Source organism: Anastrepha obliqua, chromosome 2 (genome assembly GCF_027943255.1).
Source record: "Anastrepha obliqua isolate idAnaObli1 chromosome 2, idAnaObli1_1.0, whole genome shotgun sequence".
Lineage (NCBI taxonomy): Eukaryota > Metazoa > Arthropoda > Insecta > Diptera > Tephritidae > Anastrepha > Anastrepha obliqua.
In genome coordinates, this window is record NC_072893.1 from 65,328,921 (window position 1) to 65,349,705 (window position 20,785).

Consider the following 20,785-nt stretch of genomic DNA (forward strand, 5'->3'; position numbering starts at 1 on the left):
CAAATATTTGGGACATAAAACAAATAATAAATATATATTAGTAAAAACAAAAATAATAAATTCAGAAAAAAAAAAATAAATTAAAAAAAAACATAACTAATAAATTTAATAAAAAAAAATGTTTCAATATACTTTCAAGTCAAGTAAAAAAAAAAAAATTACACACTCAAAACTTTAAATTGACACTCAAAATCCGCACTTATTTATGTTCGAAAAACCAATTTTTCATAAGTTGAAGCATTCATGCACTTCTTACACATAACTGTAAATTTATTTATTCCGTGAAACATTTTTTTATGTCATTGAACATAAGATATTTAGCTGCTTACAATGGTATATAAAATATTCAAATCGTATTCGGTTCTATGCTTCATTCCTCGCAATGCATCTGGATTTTCTGATCTGCTGCTTGCGGCTCTTGTTCGTTCTCACTTACAGAGCTTGCGACCAACTTTCGATAAATAGAATTGAGCGCGTTCAAAAAATATTTCTTAACCCCTTGCCATGCCATTTAGCTCGAAGAAACTCGGGTCCAAGTGTTACGCGTGAACGCGTGATAAACAGATCAGAATAATATAAACTACTTTGTACCAGCAATTATGAGACTCGTGACTAACTCTGGTTGTGTTGTACACGTTTGGCCCGGCGAGCCTGGCTCGCCATATTCATGATTGGACCAACATTTTCATCACGAGTCAGACTCGTTAAAGCACGGCAAGGGGTTAGGCAAACATTACGTTCTCTATTTCCATTCTATAATTCTCGGCTAAAGCTAATTAATTTCGAATCTTTAGAATCTCGTTTATTTTCAGTGTTGTTAATGACATCGTCGCCTTGTTCAGTTCCACTTGTGCGGATGAGCTTTAATGTTCCACAAAAATATCTTCATAATGTTTACCCTTTTTATGGGGAAAACTGTAAGACTAAATTTGCGGCAAATTATGCACCTATTGCGCGCGCGCTTAAAGACTATAATTCATTATCCAATTCCAGCCTGCTTAATTTCGCTTTATCTAGATCTGACTTTGTAAAAAAATTAAATTTAGTTACTTAATATTCTATTCATACTGCTTGGTGATATTTTAGTTGCCAAATTTGGCTTGTTTTTCTTTACATTTTTTCTAGTCTGCAAGGTAATTTGTAATGTAGATTTTTAAAATAAAATAAAAATGAATAATATATCTTTAGAAATGCCAGAAAAAGAAAACTTAAATTTTAGTACATGTTTTCCATTTTTAACCACCATTTTGTTTTCTGGTGTCAATGTGAGATTCTATTAGAATAAACTTCTTTCAATTTTGTTTTCAACGAACCTTAAACTAGGAGACTAGGGAGATATTTGTCTATTGATTGATTGCTTGAGTGACATTTTTAATTTAATGTGATTTTCTTGTTTTTGGGGGTATACTCGTATGTATGGTGATTTTTTATGATGAAATAAAAGGGTCAAAAGTAGAATAAATAAATAACAAGTTAACTACACTGCGTTAAACAAAATAGCACAGAGACTTAATGAAAAGTTTTAACAATTTATTTGTTTCGTTTTTAATTTGAATAATTTTTGTATTAAAATATATTTCATTATCCTGCAAAAGCCCTTTAAATCCAGGTTTCAAACTTTATGCAAATTTAAAACAAAACAAAAATACAAAAAATTTACATCAAAATTTCACATTTTTTCATCAGAAATCCGAGCACGCAGTTTTTTAGCCCATTGAATTTAGTATAAGAATAGGCAAGTCTTACGTAGCTCAGAAATCGCGTTGATTTTAGACGATTTCTTTTGCTAAAGATGTTGGGTGTTTCCCTCCATACAAAATAATGAAGGAAATGCACAGGTCGCTGGCTAAAAAAAATTAACAAAATTTAACGTGTTTTTTGTGTCAGCTGAAACTTGTACTTTATCAGCACAAAATTCTAAAAAATTAGAAAAAATTCTAGTATGCAGTTTTATAATCTCTTGAATTTTGTGCTGTTAAAGTGCAAGTTTTAACTGACTCAAAAATCGTATTGATTTTTGAAAAAAAATTTTTTGCTGGTGATCTGTGCATTTTCTTCATTATTTTGTATGGAAGGAATGAAGAATTGCAGAAGTCGTCGGCGACTGAAACTTTGACCTTCCAGTAAAAGTACTCTAACTGGCTCATCTTTGCTCTGATTGGCGTGACGTAATTGCAGAAGCGTCAGTCTTTCCAAATATGCAAGAATCATGAAAATTGGTTGGCAAACAACAAAACTGTGACGGTTGGTCAGCTGAAACTTGCGCTTTATTAGAACAAAATTCAAGAAGCTATAAAACCGCATGCTCAAATTCTTTCTAAAAATTCTGTTTAAAAAATGTGAGTATTAGTGGATTTTTTTTTGTCACTAACAAGTTTTAAACTTCAATTTATAATATGTATTTTTTTCAGAAAACAAGATTTGAAATTCAATAATAAAAAAAATTAATTTTCAAAAGTGGTAAGTTCAAAACTTTGCAATAAGTTCTAGTGCTATAGCACTTCAATGCAATGTAGCAAACTTTATATTTATTTCATCATAAAAATATCAGCATTCCATACCCAAAAAAGAAACAATTACATTCAATTAAAAAATTCACTCAATCGTTTCATTCCCATTTTTTTTGTTTGGCTCTGTTTTTCTGAATAGTAAATATGGAGAGTTGTTTCTGATTAAATAAGAGGATGAAAAATCTGCGCCGACCCTCATTGGATTTTCATAACACTGTGGAACAAATTCAGATGAGCAAAAATTAAGTCCATTCTGAGAGTGGCGGGTGAAAATAGAGGCGAAATTAGAAGACCCGTATCGCGCCGTTTTTTTATGTTAGTTCGAATTTTTTTTTAATCGGCCTTCGAAGTTCGAAATCGGAGCAAAATTGTTTATATAGTTTTTTGGCTATAACTCGTCGACTAATTGATATTTTTTCAATCTGTAAAAGCCAAATTATTCCTAGAGATCTGTGCAACAATTACAATTTTTGAAAAAATTGGTTTCGAAAATTTTTGTGGTACTTATGAAACAATATACCGAAAATCGGCTCCGATTTCGAACTTCGAAAGCCGATTAAAAAAAATTCGAACTAACATAAAAAAACGGCGCGATACGGGTCTTCTAATTTCGCCTCTATTTTCACCCGCCACTCTCAGAATGGACCTAATTTTTGCTCACCTGAATTTGTTCCACAGTGTAATTTAAAGCTCCTTTAAAACAGAATTGAAAGTAGTTCATTCTCATATAATCTCACCTTTACACTGGTAAACGCTATTCAAAAAGTAAAAATGTACTAAAATTTTCAATTTTTCTTGTGTTTTACCTGTTACTCTCTTCATAACTTGAGATATATTAACACTTCATACACCACTATACGCACCTAATATGTTATTTTCAGCAGTATTTTTCCCCCAATTTATTACTCCTGTCAAATTTGGACGCTTAGTATTTTTTATAACAATTATGGAAATATAAGCTAAATCTTTATTTAAAGTACATTTCTTTTTACGGCATAAGAGAGCTAATACGTGAAAAAATTATATGACAAAAGACGGATAAATACACAGAGGCATTATATGACATAAAACAGAGAATAGGTTGACATAAGAATTATAGCTGATATCTATTTTAATGATGTCGCATCTGCTAGGGCGGTCGGAGCTATTCGTTTTAGTCTTCGTTTTTGCAGTACTAAATGTGGAGTTTTCAGCATTTCTTCGTTTGTGTGTGTTAGTAGTCTAGCGAACAGCTTCTTCTTCTACAATCCTTTTTCACCCTATAAATAAATATACAGCTACGGTCGAGTATATAAATACTTCTTACCGTGAAAAAATGCATTTTCAGTTCTAAGTGCAAATTTCGATGGTTATTTCAAAACTCTGAGTATGTAATTTTTTTCTACCTAATTAGGCCCAGTTAGATGTATGTATATATCGAAGAAAGTATATTTTCAGTGTCACACAGTATAATCGTAAATAGCAGGCACAGAATTACAAATGTTTTATTTATTTTCGAAACTAATTGAAAAATACTCGAAATAACTGAAATATCATTTTAAAAAAAACGTTTGTAAGGTAGTGCAGATGAAGTTTCTAGTTTCCATGTTGGCAGTCATCAGTTTTGGTGTTATCTACTAATACATTTTACATTTATATTTCGCTACAATATTCCCTATGAGTTATTGCATCCACTTGCACTATTTTGCTCAATTTAACTAAAAAAATTAAATAAAATTTGAATTACACGCAAATTGTAAATTTATTTAAATTTTGTTTTTGTTTTTTTTTTTTTGCCTCTTTAACTCTTTTATATATTGTTTTTCTTTTCGTGTTTACTTTCTATTCGCTTTTTGTACAATATTTACGGTTGTAAAATATTTCTGCAACTTCCGGCCACATACATTTTTGCATACACACGTGGACACATAACCAAAGACTGTGACTGAATTAATATTTTTACTAACAATGCACATTATTTTCTTCGTAATGCCTGTACTACTAGAGTATTATTACGTTATTCACCACTGACGATATTGAAACTCGAGATAATTAATAGCTTTAAATTGTAGACAAATGCTCGTTAGTTCCTGCCGTGTTAAGTGGGCACATATTTAAGCCATTTCAGTTTTCATTCGTGTGTTCAGGAAATGAAAATCATTCCAATTTCAGCATATTTTCCATTGAAAAGGTATTTCTTTATATGTAAATGCCACAAACGAGCGCACTACATCCTTTTTCATGAAGGATATTTGTTTAGAAGTGCCACGTAAGCAGAAGTTGTGTGGCACAATGATGAAAACATTGACCCTACCGCGCGGAAAAACTAACAAAGCCAGAGATTTTTGCAAATTTTAACGTTAAATAACCTCTATGACAGAAAAAGTAAACCAGTTATAGTAAGACAAAAAAAAATCAAACAAATAATATATAAAGTTGCACTTGGATCTAGCACATGATCTGAAAACATCAGCACGGGCATGACAGTCGGGTATAGATCAACGGGATAACCAAGATTTATATTCCACCAAAAACAGCCACTTCAGTAGTATTAATTTATGTTTTTACAATAATAAATGGCTTACCAACAAAACACACAACAAAAAAAAAAGAGAAAACACAAAAATAAGGAAAAAAAGAAGAAAAAAAATAAGAAAAGAAAAATAAGAAAAAAAATTTAAAAAAATATTGGGTTGGCAACTAAGTAATTGCGGATTTCACTCATAGATGACTTCAGTTGAATTTTTAGGTTCGCAGACGTAGTACAAATGTAAAACACATTTTTTTATTTGATAGTTGGCAATTCAGCTGTCAATCAGTAGAAAACGTTTTTGTTCCATTGCGTAGTTTTCGTTTGGCGTTCGTTGAAAAATCGAAAATCAAAAGGAACATTTTCGTCACATTTTGCTTTTTTATTTCCGCAAAGGGAAAACCGCACCGCAAGCTCATGAAAAATTATGTGCTGTTTATGGTGACAAAGCCTTAAAAGAACGGCAGTGTCAAAATTCGTTTGCCAAATTTCGTTGTGGTGATTTTTCATTCAAAGATGAAAAACGCCCTGGGCTTCCAGTTGAACTTGATCACACCCTAATCAAAGCAATAATCGATTCGGATCGTCACCGAACAACACGTGAGTTTGCAGAGAAGCTTCATGTATCACAGACATGCACTGAAAATCACTTATGGTAAAACAACTGGGCTATGTTCAAAAACTCGATGAATGAGTTCCTCACGAACTGAAAGAAACGCATTTAACGCAACGCATTACCAGCTGCGATTTGCTAAAGAAACGTTATGAAAATGATTCATTTTTAAAAGGCCTGATAACTGGCGATGAAAAATTGCCAATATCAAGCGGATAGATCGTGGAGCAGGCCAGGTGAACGAACTCAAACAACATCAAAAGCTGATATTCATCAAAAGAAGGTTTTGTTATCAGTTTGGTGGGATTACAAAGGAATTGTCTACTTTGAACTCTTACCACCCAATCGAACGATCAATTCTGATATCTACATTGAACAACTATCGAAATTAAACAATGCAGTTGAAGAAAGCGGCCCGAATTAACAAATCGGAAAAGTATTGTATTTCATCATGACAATGCAAGGCCACACACAGCTTTGGCCATTCGGGAAAAATTATTGGAGCTTGGCTGGGAAGTTTTGCCACATCCACCATATAGTCCCGACCTGCACCATCTGATTACTTTTTGTTTTGATCTTTACAAAACTCTTTGAATGGTAGAAATTTCAATAATGATGATGATGTCAAATCGTACCTGATTCAATTTTTTGCTAATAAAAACCAAAAGTTTGTGAACGTGGGATTATGATGATCAAAATGGGCAATGCATTACAGAATGAAGTTATTTAGTTCCATGAAAAAATTGTTTTTCATTTTCTAAAGTAAATCAGCAATTACTTAGTTGCCAACCCAATCAAATAAGAAAATAGCAAAAAAAAAATAAATAAATAACCAAAACAAAATAATAAATAAAAAAACCCAAAAAACAAAAACAAAAACAATACATGGGCAAATAGCCCAACGAAAGTCAAATGTAAAGACCATTACTATGCCACGCCTACGTTACCACATGAGCTAAATTTCTGTATCGGAGAGTTAACCCCAAACACATTTTAAAAATTATGGTCAGTCAATCAAGGAACTCTCACTAAGATCAAAATTGCGCGAAGAAGACAGCTAAAGATAGGAGCCGTAGAAAAGGCTTTTTACTGCATTTGGAATTCTTTGGCCACTTAAAACTTCCACTTTATTTTACCAAAATTCAATGAACTACTCAGAATTTATCTAAATATTCACATTAAAATTTTCAAATTTGAATTGAAAATTTGTTGAAAATTTTCAAATTTAGATGTGAAGTTTAAAATTTTAATTTATTTTGTTTTGGTTATAGAATGAAAAATAATAAACAAATAAGAAAAAAAATATTATATAACTCGAAAAACATTGCAAATATTAAAAAATAAATCATCATGTCAAATCATCGTTATGTCTCAGTTAGACTGAAAACAAACAAAAAAATTAAAAACAAAAACAAAAAAAAACAGAAGGCATAACAAGAGAGCAGTGTAGCTAGTAAAACGGCGTTAGTCGCTCATTAGGATTATTTCAATAGAAATACTCAACCACTTCAACAACAACAGTTATGCTCGCCACTGACTGAACAATTTTGTACCATCTCTGAACGAAGGTGAGAATCTCCTCTTTCTGTTTGTTGTTGTTGTTTTTTTTTTTTTGTTTTGCTACCTATTGCATTTACATGAAGAACTCAGAACGACAACGACTCGAAATAAATACATGACTCAGGTTGAACGCGTACGAGTTTTCGAACGACCGACCACAAACTCGAATTGAAACGCTACAGAGAATTTATGAGATTTTATTAAATGAGCCGAAGCATTCAAATGCACCCGTTCTGCAGAAGGCAATGAAATTTGAAAAATGTCTCTTACATTTTTGGAGAATGCTGCTGTATAAGTAGTGATAGGCCTTAGTCCTATATAAATCGGACTCGATTTCTTAACGTAGACCCGATTGTTGTAAGTTCTTGTGAAAACAGATGTCTGTAATACGTCAAACGAGATATTCTACCAGGTGGTCAATTTGATAAAAATAAAAAAAAAAATTACACTAAGTAGAAAATGGCCGCATTCGGTTCTTCTTTTTACAAATTTTTCTTCTCTACAATATTCAGCCATGCTTGCCGTGTTGAATCTTTTAGAAAATTATAGTTCTTTCTTTAAAACAAAAAAAAAAACTTCGTTAAAGATTCGCAAGATTCAACAAACATTGTCATTAAAACTAAAAAAAATGTAGATACTTTTTAGGGATTTAGTTCCATAGCTCAATCAACATCAGTATTCAGTGAATTAGGTAAGGCTAACCCGCCTGGCATTAAGCCATCATAGACCCTTTGGTCCCTAGAGATACCAGATGGAGGCTGACCTCTATTAAAATTCAAAGTGGGCATCACGGAGGATGTCAACGCTTTTAGCAAATCTAAACAGCGCTAGAGGATCTATTGCTGAATCTATTTTTGAGATCCTCCAGACCGCCAAACTGCGCTAAAGTTTCAGTATATTTAAATTTAAATTTTTTAACTAGAATTTCTGGGAAAATTTCGAGTAAACAGTTTTATAGCCCATTCAATTAAAGTGCAAATTTGAATTCGCTCAAAAATCGCGTTGATTTTTGAATTTGTTGTTTTTTTTTTTTGCATATAATATTGAGCATTTTTTTCCTATATAATAAAATATTTGCGAACATTATGCTTACATATCCACTCAATATGCAGAAGCAATAAAAAAATTTAATAAAAATATGTTTATTAATTCTTATATGTATTATAAAAGTAAGCTACATCTTAAATAAGACAAAAACAATTTTTTTTCATTCATATTTCATCTAAAAATCGTTTTAGTAAAAATAATAGCGCATAGCTCATAAATGACTTAATTGTGTGCCCACGTGTGTGTTTGTATTGGGAAATGCTGCAATTTATTTTTTAGTATAATGTTTGTGTTGTTGTGTTTTGTCTTTTTTCTATATTTTACTAAATAGTAAAATCGTACCTCGGTATATTTATAAATATTTTAACAAAATGGTAACTAACTATTGTGGAAATGCGGCTTTCATTGAACTACATATAATATGCAAGTAAATATATTTATGATAGAATCTCTTTAATACTAATTTACATATATAAGTATATGCATATGCATGTGTGTTTGTGGATTTATGACAAAACAAAACATTTCTACTTAGTGTATTCTTCCAGTAAAGCAAAAGGAATACACCAATTTTTGATTGGTAAAAAATATCGATGTGGCGCCTTCAATTACGATGGAAATTATCCTACACTTTCGCTCACATAATTAAGTACTTTTAGTCTTCTTTCTTCCATATAAAGCGCATGTTCGGAAGTAAAAGGTCTTTCAAAAGTGAAGCCTAAGTGTCGGTAGTGAATAATTCCTAGACGTTACCTTTGTTATGTCATCTTTGATATTTTTCAAGTAGACAGATGTACAATTTTACACAGAAAAACAACGAGTAAAAATGATCGATCTTTAAGAACAACAAATGGAAAATTTCGTAATTTTTTCGTGGAAATAATCGTCCGAATGAGTCGACAATTCAAAGTTTGGTGAAAAAATTTCAAGAAACTGTTACTGTCAAGGATAGAAAAAGGACTGGCAAATCAGACTGGGTTTTTGTTTTAAGTCTATGTGAATAAAACAACAACGATTCCAGAGCTGAAATAAAAAATGCGGATCAGGATTGCTGAACTCATTGGGATGTGTGAGCGAGTTCTAGAAAATTTTAATTCTTGTATGATAATGTGGCATGGTGAACATTTAAATGATGTCATTTTTCACATAGAATAACAATTCTATGCATTTTGCATAAAAATAGTGAGATCTGAAGGAAACAAAATTTGTGATAAAAATAATGAAACATGAAGAAATCTAAATTCTGACATGTTTTATTTTAAAACAATACCTACACCCTTTACTATGTATAAAAGAAAACGTTCAACATCGTATGCTAAAGAAATGTATCCAAAATTGACCCAATTTCAAACCTACATTTCATTATACTAAGATTGAATGGGCTATAAAACTGGGCCAGAAATTCGAGTTAAAAAGTTCGAAAATTAAATTTACTGAAAACTGAAATTGAATGAAAAAAGCTCCGCAAAAATCTTCTAAAAATTTTCCAATTTTGATGACAATTTTTTGAAGTTTGCTGAATTCCTGCGAAACTTTAAACTAAAAGTGGCTGAGCTATAAAATTGCATCCCCAAAAAGCTTCTAAAAAATTTTAAATTTTAATGAGAATTTTTTGAAATATGTTGAATTTTTATGAGACTTTAACCTTAAATTGACTGAGCTATAAAAGTGCATCCCAAAAAGTTTTTAAAAATTTTGAAATTTTAACAATTTTTTTAAATTTGTTAAATTCTTCTGAAAGTTTAAACTACAATAGACTGAGCTATAAAAGTACATCCTTATAAAGCTTCTAAAAATGTTGAAGACATTTTTTTGAAATTTCCGCGAATATTCTACCAAGTTTGGGACTTTGATTTATAAAGTTTTTGTTATGCGACAAACTATATTTTTGTGAAAAAATTAGGAAAACAAATTTGCATAAAAAATATAGCGTACATTCTAAAAAAGATAAAGTGACTTGATTATGTGAGCGCTTGTGTACCATCGAAAGGCATTTAATTTTTGTGTTAAATCGGCAAAATGCAGTGGGCTTCGAAGGCGCTTTGCTATCGTTTCTCCATCTGAAAGTGGTTTCCTGCCGGTATATTGACATGCACACAATGACCGCCGCCGTAGACGAGGATGATTTATCGTAGCAAACTGGCTCTTAGTCGGATGGTTTTGCATGCGAACATCAAATATCAAAAACATTCAGGCAATGGCAGACAGACCACCGATTGCATTTGTTGACATAAAGTAACATAGAAAACCTGTTTGCCGTTAGAAAGCCTCCAAACACATACATATTCTAAGAGATTTACTACATTTGAGATGTATATTAAACATGCATAGGTCTATGCAGCCACAGATTGCAGGCAAATATGTATATTCCCAAAATCTCATTTTTTATTGCTCATCAATTAAAGAAGCCATAACGAAATAATAGATTGTTTTGTCAAGCATCCACAAACATAAACTTTTCTATTTCTTTGAAATATAAAATTAAGGAACAGTTGTTGTACATTAAAAATTAGGAGAGAACAAATCGTCTGTAAAATGTTCCTAAATTTGGTTTTTAGATATTTCATTGAAATAAATGTGAGCGGCCGAAACCATTTTAGGAACGAGACAAGGGACTGTTTAAAAAAAAAATAAAGCATACTTGGGCTGCGCAAATTCGTATTTACTATGTGAAGTTATACCGGCATTCAAGCAACAGTCAATATGAGTGACTATTTTTTACGATCGCAACTAGTGATTTAATAGCGTTTTTCTTTTTTATACCACAAATATTTATGAAAATAACGGCTTTTTATGTATATGATACTTTTATTGTTATTAAAAAAAATTTTTTTATTTTTTATAAACAAATTTTTTAAAAAGATATAAGTTATGCCAGAAAAAAGTGCATAGAAGCTGTTTAAATAAAAAGTAATTTTCAATGATTTTGAAAATATTTTTTTTTTTACTAAAAAATTATGGACGCCTATTTCAAAAAAAAAAAAAAAAAAAAATTAATGGTATAACTAAATGTATGGTGCATATTTCCAGATTCAAACAGCAGTCAATAGTGAGCATTAAGTACCCTTTACCGGAACCACAGTGTGCATATACAGTGAGCCTAGTAGTCAAAATAAAAAAAATGTATTCATGCTTATTTGACTAGTCGTTCGAATAGTCCGGGAGCCAGGGGTCGATTTTGGACTGCGTTTTTATACCGTTAAATTCTTGACTATACTTGTGATTTAGCTTGCATGAATAACGAAAGTGAACGTCAGCTGGCGCACCCGCGGTGGGAGTGACTGTGATAGGGTACGAAACGTGTCGAAAAAAAATTTCTACCAACTCGTTTTATACCGGCTGAAATTTTTTTCATGTTTTATTCACATTTAGTAGAATAAAAAAAAAATAGTCAGCTGCGTGGTAGAGTGGGGAAAACACGTCAGCTGAACAGGTGAATTTGAAAAAAAAAATTGAAAAGTAAAACTAGTTTATGCCGCTTGAAATTTTTTTACATAATTTTTAGTCCGGGCATTTTTAGCTTTGAAAATTCCGCGCGTCGCCGAGATGTATGCACGCAATGATGCATTCTTACTTCGGCTGACGGTCTTCCCACCGCTATAAACGCAGCTGACTATCATTATTATATTTTCATATGTGTCCTGTTTTTTTTTATTCTACTAAATGTTAACAATACACAAAAAAAATTTAAGCCGGTATTAAATGAGTTGTTAAAAATTTTTTTCGACACGTTTCGCAGCATCCCACTTACGTACCCACCGCTACTGCACCAGCTGACAGTTGGTTTCGTCATCCATTGGATGGCGCCTGCTTTCAGTATTAAAATCAGTCGGCATGAAATGATGAGGTCAAAATGACCCCTGGCTCCCGGACTAGAATGTATTGGTTGAACATTTTCTTTATGCTACTAACGCATATAAACACATATAAATCACTTCACATACATTTTGTCAAAAAAGTATGTTGCCAATAGCCAGCTCACTGTGTACGATTACACTGTGGCCGGAACAACCAAGTAATGCCACCTCAATCATTCGAGCAAAATATATCTACGTTACCCGAATTTATATTCGACCAACTTCAGCAACATTCGCCAAATATTTATGGGGAATGTTTATGCTGTTACAGCAAGAACAAACAAAATTTATGGCAAATATTGTATGCTGAGCAACTATTGATCATTATAGTGACTGCTGTGAGCATCGTTTCTGCCTTTCAGTTCAAACTGCCGTCACGGAAAAAAAAATCCAATTCGAATTTCAACAAACGTTGATAGTCGCCGCCTATGGAGCATGAATTCAATGAAAATAAAATGTCAGTACTTTTTCGATTGTTTTTTTTTTTTTTTTGTGTTCTCCTGATCGTTTTTTGTGCATACTGCAAACACCGAGTATTTCAACATTATTTGTTTACTTAACAGAACCAAAACGCATGCATACGTGCAACTCACACGCAAAAAGACAATATAAATTTAAATTTCAAATAAAATACTTCTTCTAAGTTGGCCGTTTTCCTCCCGATTTGCGTGTTTTAAAGCCTAATTTTTCCCCCATTTTTTTGTTTCTTAATTGTAACTTTACCTTTATTACGATTTCGACTTATTATCAAACCCATCATCGTCTGGCTTTTGTTGATGTTTTTGTGTAAGTATAGCTGAATGCAGAATATACAGAGTATATTATTTGAAATTTTACAATGAGAAATTATTTTCATAAAATCGTAATGTTCTGAGCTTTATGCGTTTTTTACTTTGTCATTTGCTTTTTGTTTTGTTTTGCTTTTCGATTGCTTCGGATACATTTTATATATACATATACTATATTTTAGAATCTTCGATTGCAACAGAATTATGGGAAACATAATATTCAGTTAATACACAAAATGATTTGTTTTTTTTTTATTTACATAGCATCATGTTTAGCTTTAAAGCCATGTTTAAAAATGCTCTCGAAGTACAAGGCGAGCAGATTGCTGCTAAATGACTTTCCTTCAGCAGAAGAATTTCAATTTGTTTTTTTTTTTTTTCAATGAGGAAAAGCTGTTTTAAAATGCATTGAGTATAAAATACACACATTTATTTGCACCTCTCTTCTTCTTTTTTCGATAATTTGTTCAACACTTTAAACTTAAACAAAAAAAGGCAGATCTAATTTCATATTTTCAAAATTATATTAAAGAGATTTAGAAGAATTGCATAGATATGTTCACAAATAAATAAAATACAATTCAAAGTCTTTTTCATATGTCCAATTTTTTCAATATTTTTAAAGCTACATAAAATATAGATTGTTTTGATATTGGTTTATACTTTAAATCCTCAAGAAATTCAAATGCCACAACTTAATATTCTAAAACTGACCTCACTGACTCGCCTTGATAAAGAAAATTACTTTTTTTTATCACAGACTCTACTTGCTCGCACACTTCACTAAACTCAATTCCTAATGGGATAAGCATAAACGTAAACAAATACCGTTTTCAAGTTATAACAAACTGACAGATAGAAAACAATTAAAAAGGTAGTATGCGAAAAAAATTAACAAACTGAGCTGTTGGTTTTGGTTGTTTTTGCCGTTTCTTTTTATGCCAGCATTATAGTACGTACACATTTACGTGTCAGTTGCTTTCGCATCCATCTTGAGCGCCTGCAATCGTTTTTCACAGTACAAACTGCCGATGGGCTTTGCCAAGGACGCGGCCAAGCTTTTCGTTATTGTTAGCGTGGTTATGCTAGCGGTCGTGTTTGTTGGCTGATTGCTTATAGGAACATTATTCCCAACTGTTGCCGGGTTGACGACGCCTTCGCCGCCAGGAATCATACCAGTGTTGCTATTATCGGCAGCGCTATCGCCAGAATTACTGCCAGTTATGTTGGTGTATTGTATTTGCGGCATAATGCCCGCAGTGTATGATTGTCGCATGATTGGCAATCGATAGTGAAAATTAGTATTACTGCTGGTCGTCGTCGTCGTTGTCGTCGTCGCGGCTGTGGTTGATAGTGAATTTGCTATTTGGTTCGTCGCTGGCGCGCTTCCCGTTGGTTTTCCTCCATTCCTTCCCACATCTTCCACACCGCCACCACGCCGCATAAGTACTTTAGTTGTTGTCACGGCACTGGACGCAGCTGTAGTGGCAGGTGTGGCAGCAGCAGCAGCAGCAGCAACGACAGCGACAGCACTTTCCGTTTGCCAATTTGCCTTACTGCGGCTACGATCTGTAATGGGAAATTTATTTTTCGTACAACTCAAGTCCAATTCAAGCGTATAAAAACGTCCACGTGTATACTTTTTATTTTGGTTCTCTAATATGACCGCGCCGCCTCTGCTACTGCCACCGCCGATGCTGCCGCTGCTCACACTCGTGTTTACGTTCGCATTCAAATTCGTACTACTATTGCTGCTATTCAAATTGGCGTTAGTGTTGTGGTTGTTGTTGTTGTTATTGTTATTTGTATTAACACGTTCCAAGTTGCTGTCCGCGAATACACTGCTCATCGTAGGTTGTCGACTAACTGTGCAAATACTGCTTCGATTACTGCTGTTGGTTGTCTGTTCGCTGCTGCAATTGCTGCTGCTGATCGTCGGATGGCTGGAGGTTGTGCTGGTGCATGTCGTATTGCATGAAAATGCTGCAGTCGTCGATGAGGCAGGGGTAATGTCGCAACGTTGTATCGCAATGTAGTCTACTTCGTCGACATCATCATTCGTCAGCACTGATGGTGTCGCTATCCACTGCGTTGAACGATTGGTATCCTCGTAATCACTTTCGTCGCTATCGGAGGTTATACGTAGCTCGTTTTGAATTTCACGACCTAACGACGAAGTGACACTCACCGACGATGATGTGATTCCTAAGCTTTTGACTTTTGACCGTGCAGACGTTTTATCCGCTTGGGTATTATCACCTTTTAGTTTCGATTTTGTGCTTGTTTCCAGTTTCGTTGAGCCATCCTGTAACAGATTTTCACAGCTTGCTTCGTAAACACTAGCTAACGGTTGCAGTTTACCACCAAGATGCGTTACCACCTTATGAGTTGGCATATATATCAACCCACCAGCTGATGCTTGCGCCGTTAGTGACTTAACAGCACCGCCACTTATATCACCATGCACAGCTGCAGCACTTGCACCCAATATAGACGGCACACTATTCATCCCTTTCGCTAAACGTACATTCCCGCTTTGCTCTTGCCCCTGCCCCGCCTCAGTGCGCTCTGACAACGCAGCAAAGTCTTTTTCCTTTTTTAATAATATATCTGTAGGCTCGGCGTAAAATGAGTCGAAATTCAAATCAAGGAACAGTTCTTGTACAAAACGACGTGCGTTCATCCGATAACTACTACGTCCCAATGCTTTGCACACCTCCGAATAGAGGCAAATATCTTGAAAAGATGTTGGATGCTTCTGTTTCAGCTCCAGCAACGCCATCTTCGACTGCTTCGCACTGACTGGATTCGCCAAGCGCTGAACGTTAAACAATATGCTCGCGGTCAGACGATCGGGCATACTCTCATCGCTGAGTATACTTTCGGGCGAGTTAAACGAGATGTCAGATAACTGTATAGTTGAAGAGCTTTGTGCATTTTGTTGTGACGTTTGGGACTTTGGCTGTTGCTGTGTGATTGGCGGTTGTTTATTCGTCTTGCGTGCGGTGTGTGAACCCGTTGTTGCAGCTACTAGCGTGCCGCTGCTTGTATAAAGTTCGCCACCCATTGCGAGCGCTACGCCTGCTGCCGATGTCACCGCCGCTGCCGATGCCGCGGCTGCATCGCTGTCAAGGCGTTGTGTGTGCGTCCGATTGCGACGCGCACGCGAACAATGCAGACAATTATTACGACCGTGCTTTGCACCGAGCCACTTTGATCGCTTGCTCACCGACGAGACATCGGAAAGCGACGAAATAACCGAGGACTCATCGCCACATTCATTGTTGAGGGAATCATTCAAGAATTGTTGATTTGCAGTAAGCAAATTTATGTCCATCAAATCCTGATCTTGAATATCCCGGGAGACGTAAGTACGGCCGAGGTTGCGCGTGGGAAAGAGATCAAGCAAATTTTTCGGAAGACAAATACCTAAAAACAAGAATTAAATTAGATTAATATTTTTTTTTAATTATAAAGTATAATTAATTAAATAAGTAAATATAATTTACTTTTCAAAAATAAAATAAATTAAATATAAAATATTCCGTATCTTTTATAGGACAGGAAAAGATATAACCTCATCCATTTTTGCTTTTGTTCGTATGCATTGTCTGCTCATAAATTATACTCAGTTTCGTGGCAAATTGGAATGGAAGAATGGAATGGAGAGTTAAGGAAAATCGCATTGCAAGTGTGGTAAAAGTGCCAGTGAGATTTACGAATTGCTGAAAAATCTTAATATACCAAGAATGTTTGTTTACCGCACGATCAATCGTTTTCCCCCAACGTCTGAAGTGGCAGACAGAAAAAGAAGTGATCGTCCTCGCGTAGGTCGAACCAGTGCAGTCATAAAAGCCATTCGAAAAAGAATCATGTCCAGGAAAATGAATGTACCGACCAGATCCATGCCCGTCGCTCAACTGGCCATTGTTTGACAACGCGCTTGAATATTAGACTCGACAAATGCAGGCAACTTCTTCGGTGGCAAGCGGTCAACGGCGATGAAAATATTATTTTTACAGTTGAGAAAATGTTCACTGTTGAAGAAGTTTTTAATAAGCAAAACGTCAAAATCAATGCTAAACCTTCTAAAGACGCAAAAAATGTTGTTCCAAAGGTTCAGCGAGGCCACTATCCAACCTCCGTAAAAGTTTGGTGGGGAGTGTCTTATAAAGGAGTTAAATCTCTTCATTTCTGCGAAAAAGGGATTAAGATCGGGGAAGTGGTGAGGCCGTTAATCTCCACCCTGTTCAACGGAGAGCGTTGGATCATTCACCAAGCTTCCGCTCTAGTCCATAAGGCAAACACCACCCAGCAGTGTCTAAAAAACAATACTCCTGCGTTCATAGCCGCAGAAGATTGGCCATCTGGAAGTCCAGATCTGAGTCCATTGGACTACAGTTTGTGGTTAGAATTGGCGAACATGGCCTGTCTGTCGAGGACCTCACTGAAGTTTGGAGATTCTCAAACAATCTCTGATTCGCGCAGCGATACCAATTACCATGGAAACCGTGCGTGCAGCAGAATGGCCTAATCGTTTGAAGACTTGTGTAAAAGTGAACGGTGGCCATTTCGAATGAAAATTTAAAATCTTTAAAATGATCTTCATTAAAAAAAAGTATTATAATTTGATAGCTATAACGGTCTTATCTTGTAATAGAACTTATGACAGGCCTAAGTATATACCTAACCTATAATCTTAATTTATAATTTCGAGAAATTACTAAACAATTTGCCTAAAAGCAAACGCATCGTTTTTCGAGCCGAAGGCCTTCAGCTGCTAGTGCTAGAAATTAAATTTAAATTTGTAATTTCTTTACTTTTTTTAATAAATAATTCATTTAGAACTACTATACAGTTATAACTAGCACATTTTCAACAATACTCAAATTAGTTGTAAGAGTATACAGCTATTAGATTTATCCTATTAATATTGTTTGAATTAATAGATCTCTTTGACAGTCTTACCTGCATAACAGGGACCTTTGGAGTCATTTTGTGCTAGAAACTTTGGTGCGGCTAATGTCGGCAGCGGTACTTGCTGCAACTCTTCGAAATCCAAACGCCTGGAAAACAATAAACTGATTAAAAGTCCTTGGGGGAACAATAGCAAAATAGCTTACGGAATGCGCAGTGAAGATTGTCTATCCAAGCTACGCACTTTTATGCGACGTTGCGATTCACCGAAAGAAGATTTTCGTGGACGCATCACCGACGAACCGAGTGACAGAAACTCAATGCGGTCGATGATATCGTAAACGTCAGTGGCGGATTCCGAAACCATCGGCCGACAGTATTTCCGCAGTGAACGCAGTTGTGCATAACCTTTTATGTCCGCCGGACTGAGTGAGGTATGCAGATATGAAGCACCAACTAAGGAAGAGCCACGCAATAGCAAATTTCTTTGTGGCGGCAAGTCGACAACAAGATTTGACATGCTCGGTATAGGACTTAAAGGGAATTGTTGAAAATCGCTGTAAAATTAATTTAAATTTAGTACAGTGTTACAATGTTAAAAATGCATCACAAATTGAAAGCAATAGGCAAACAAGTGCTCACCCCACAGGCGGTATGCGCATTGTCACCGACTCACAACTGCTCACGCCCGATGTATTCGAATCGGTGCACGAGTTGTAGCGGACGCGATGCGCTGGATAATACATGCCAATCACGCCCACAGCTGTACCGCTTATTAAGCTAATTACATCTGTCGTTTTCGATTCAGATAGTGAACGCTGATGTTTACCATGACGCATATGCGTTCCTTCAGGTAAGGTTTTTGATTTTGCAGCAGCCGCTTGCTGTTGCGACTGTTGTTGTTGTGGCGGTTTTGTTGTGGCATTATCGTCACACGTTTTGCTATTCTCCGCGTTGGTATTAACAGCATCTGGAGCATCTGAGCTAGCGCTTGCTCCACCGCCTTCCTGACCAGTTGTACTACTGCTGCTCAATAGCAAATTCCAATAGCTGCCTGTATAGGAACCATCGATTTGATCGTCAATGCCTGTATAATTGTACGGCGGCATGTCTTCATAATGATGCCGCACCGGTGTATAATTATTCGACATCCAATCTTCGGGCTGGTGCACTGGCCAAACTGTGTTACGATCATGGCGTACACTCAGCCAATCTACAAAGAGAATCAATTCAAAATGATAAGTGAAAGGAAATGACGTCACAATAGATAATATAAAAAAAACACATACTTAGTTTGTAGAGTATATTTGCACCATCATTTGTGCCACCAATTAAGCCCAATACATTGAAGCAGGTGGCACGTATCGAGTAGACAACACATTTTGTTGCTAGGATTACCAATTTCTCGTAAATTCTAAAATTGAAGTCAATATAAATTTTATATTAATATTATTATTAATAAATATTATAAAAAACTTTTTAGTGCAAAATTATCGCGCGAATATAAATAATTTCTTTTTATCGAAAACAAAAAAAAAATGAACTTTGCTACGACAAAAGAGTGAGAATCCAAGTTTTAAGTGAGGAATGGAAGTCTCAGATTGAGATTGTCAGCTTGGTGGGGTGTTCGCGGTAATCAGTCGCCAAGCAATTGGCGGATACAAAATCCCACCATAATAAATCAAAGAGTGGAAGGCAACGCCTCACTAGTGTACGAGATGGCCGAAAACTTATACGTAAGTCTCTCAAGCATCGTAAAAAATACTCTCCTGCCCTTGCATCTGCCCTGTCGGAAGGAACTAGAAAATCCATTAGTGCTCGAACAGCTAGAAGAAGGCTTCAGATAGCAGGCTTAGAAGGATGCAAAGCCCGAAAGAAGCCCTGATTTTCCGAAGGAAATCGGAAAAAGCGTTTAGAATGGACTTTCCGATACCAACGTTTTACCTAAAAAGATTGGTCGAATGTTCTGTGGTCTAATGAATCGAAGGAGTCTTATATATATAAAGGGTTTTCCAATAAGAAGTGTTATTTTGATATTAAAAAAAAAATACTATTTCTTAATATAAATGATCGGATGTTTATTTCATTATAAAGAGGAAGGAGCTCCTCCTACTACTACTTGTGGTGTGCGTCTTGATGTTGTTACACAAATGGAGGGACGACGGCCATCAAGGAGTCTTAGTTTACAAAAGGAGGAATACCACAAATCTTACAAACCGATTTTTTCCCCGAAACTTGACATCTACAGTCACTTCCGTACTTGTACAGGTAATGTTTTACAACTAATTAGTAATTAGTATATTTCAAAGGAATCCACTCACAGAAAGTATGGTTTGATTAAATACCAAATTTTCACATTAATTCTCGCTGAGTCGGATACAAGCAAAAATAAAATCTTTGGTAAATAAAAAAAGTTATCTGTTACCCGGACAACGAAACGTCCTTAAAGTCCATAGTAGCAGTGACACAATTGCATGAATTAGGTTACGAATTGTTCGCTCGTGCAACACATGCGCCATATTTAACCCCATTTATCGATATTTTACATGGCATACCCCTCCTCCTCTGGTTTTCATTCAAATCTACACTTACCTTGAACCGGATTCTGTAAAATATTCAATTCCATTCGAGTGTGTTGATGCATGCCCCACAGCCCAAATGGCCGCTTTCAAATCCAGACACTCCGCATCATCTGAGCACTTGCCTCTACTAATCACTTCAACCAAATGTGGCAAATCACCATATTTTCTCAAAGCTGTTGTGCCTTGAGCCGTTTGAATCATTTGCCCGTACAGATGAGGTGCTATATTTGGAGGAATTATAATCGGTCGGGTATTGCAATTGCGGCGACTATAGTATCCATCCTCATTGCGTACATGCAATGTTAAGCTGGAATGTGTGTTAGCCTCGACAAGCAGCACATATCTGCGAATATGAATTTTATGTATAAAACAATAACAATAAAACCAAAAAATATGGTTTAT

At 35.1% G+C, this 20,785-nt stretch overlaps 1 protein-coding gene across 6 annotated transcripts in view; it reads right to left on the bottom strand.

The window, feature by feature from the left end:
* Positions 1-12,633: 12,633 nt before the first annotated feature.
* Positions 12,634-20,785, bottom strand: part of LOC129237312 (rapamycin-insensitive companion of mTOR) — a 61,101-nt gene continuing 52,949 nt past the window's right edge. For 5 of the 6 annotated variants that reach the window (XM_054871977.1, XM_054871979.1, XM_054871976.1 and 2 more), the window contains exons 15-20: positions 20,394-20,726; positions 19,091-19,215; positions 18,444-19,014; positions 18,008-18,358; positions 17,853-17,950; positions 12,634-16,313 (exon numbers count right to left, since the gene is read on the bottom strand). In XM_054871977.1, the coding sequence (XP_054727952.1) occupies positions 13,849-16,313; positions 17,853-17,950; positions 18,008-18,358; positions 18,444-19,014; positions 19,091-19,215; positions 20,394-20,726 (3,943 nt within the window). In that variant the 3' untranslated portion in view covers positions 12,634-13,848. The remainder of the gene's footprint in view (positions 16,314-17,852; positions 17,951-18,007; positions 18,359-18,443; positions 19,015-19,090; positions 19,216-20,393; positions 20,727-20,785) is intronic. The other variant, XM_054871981.1, reaches the window with a different exon arrangement.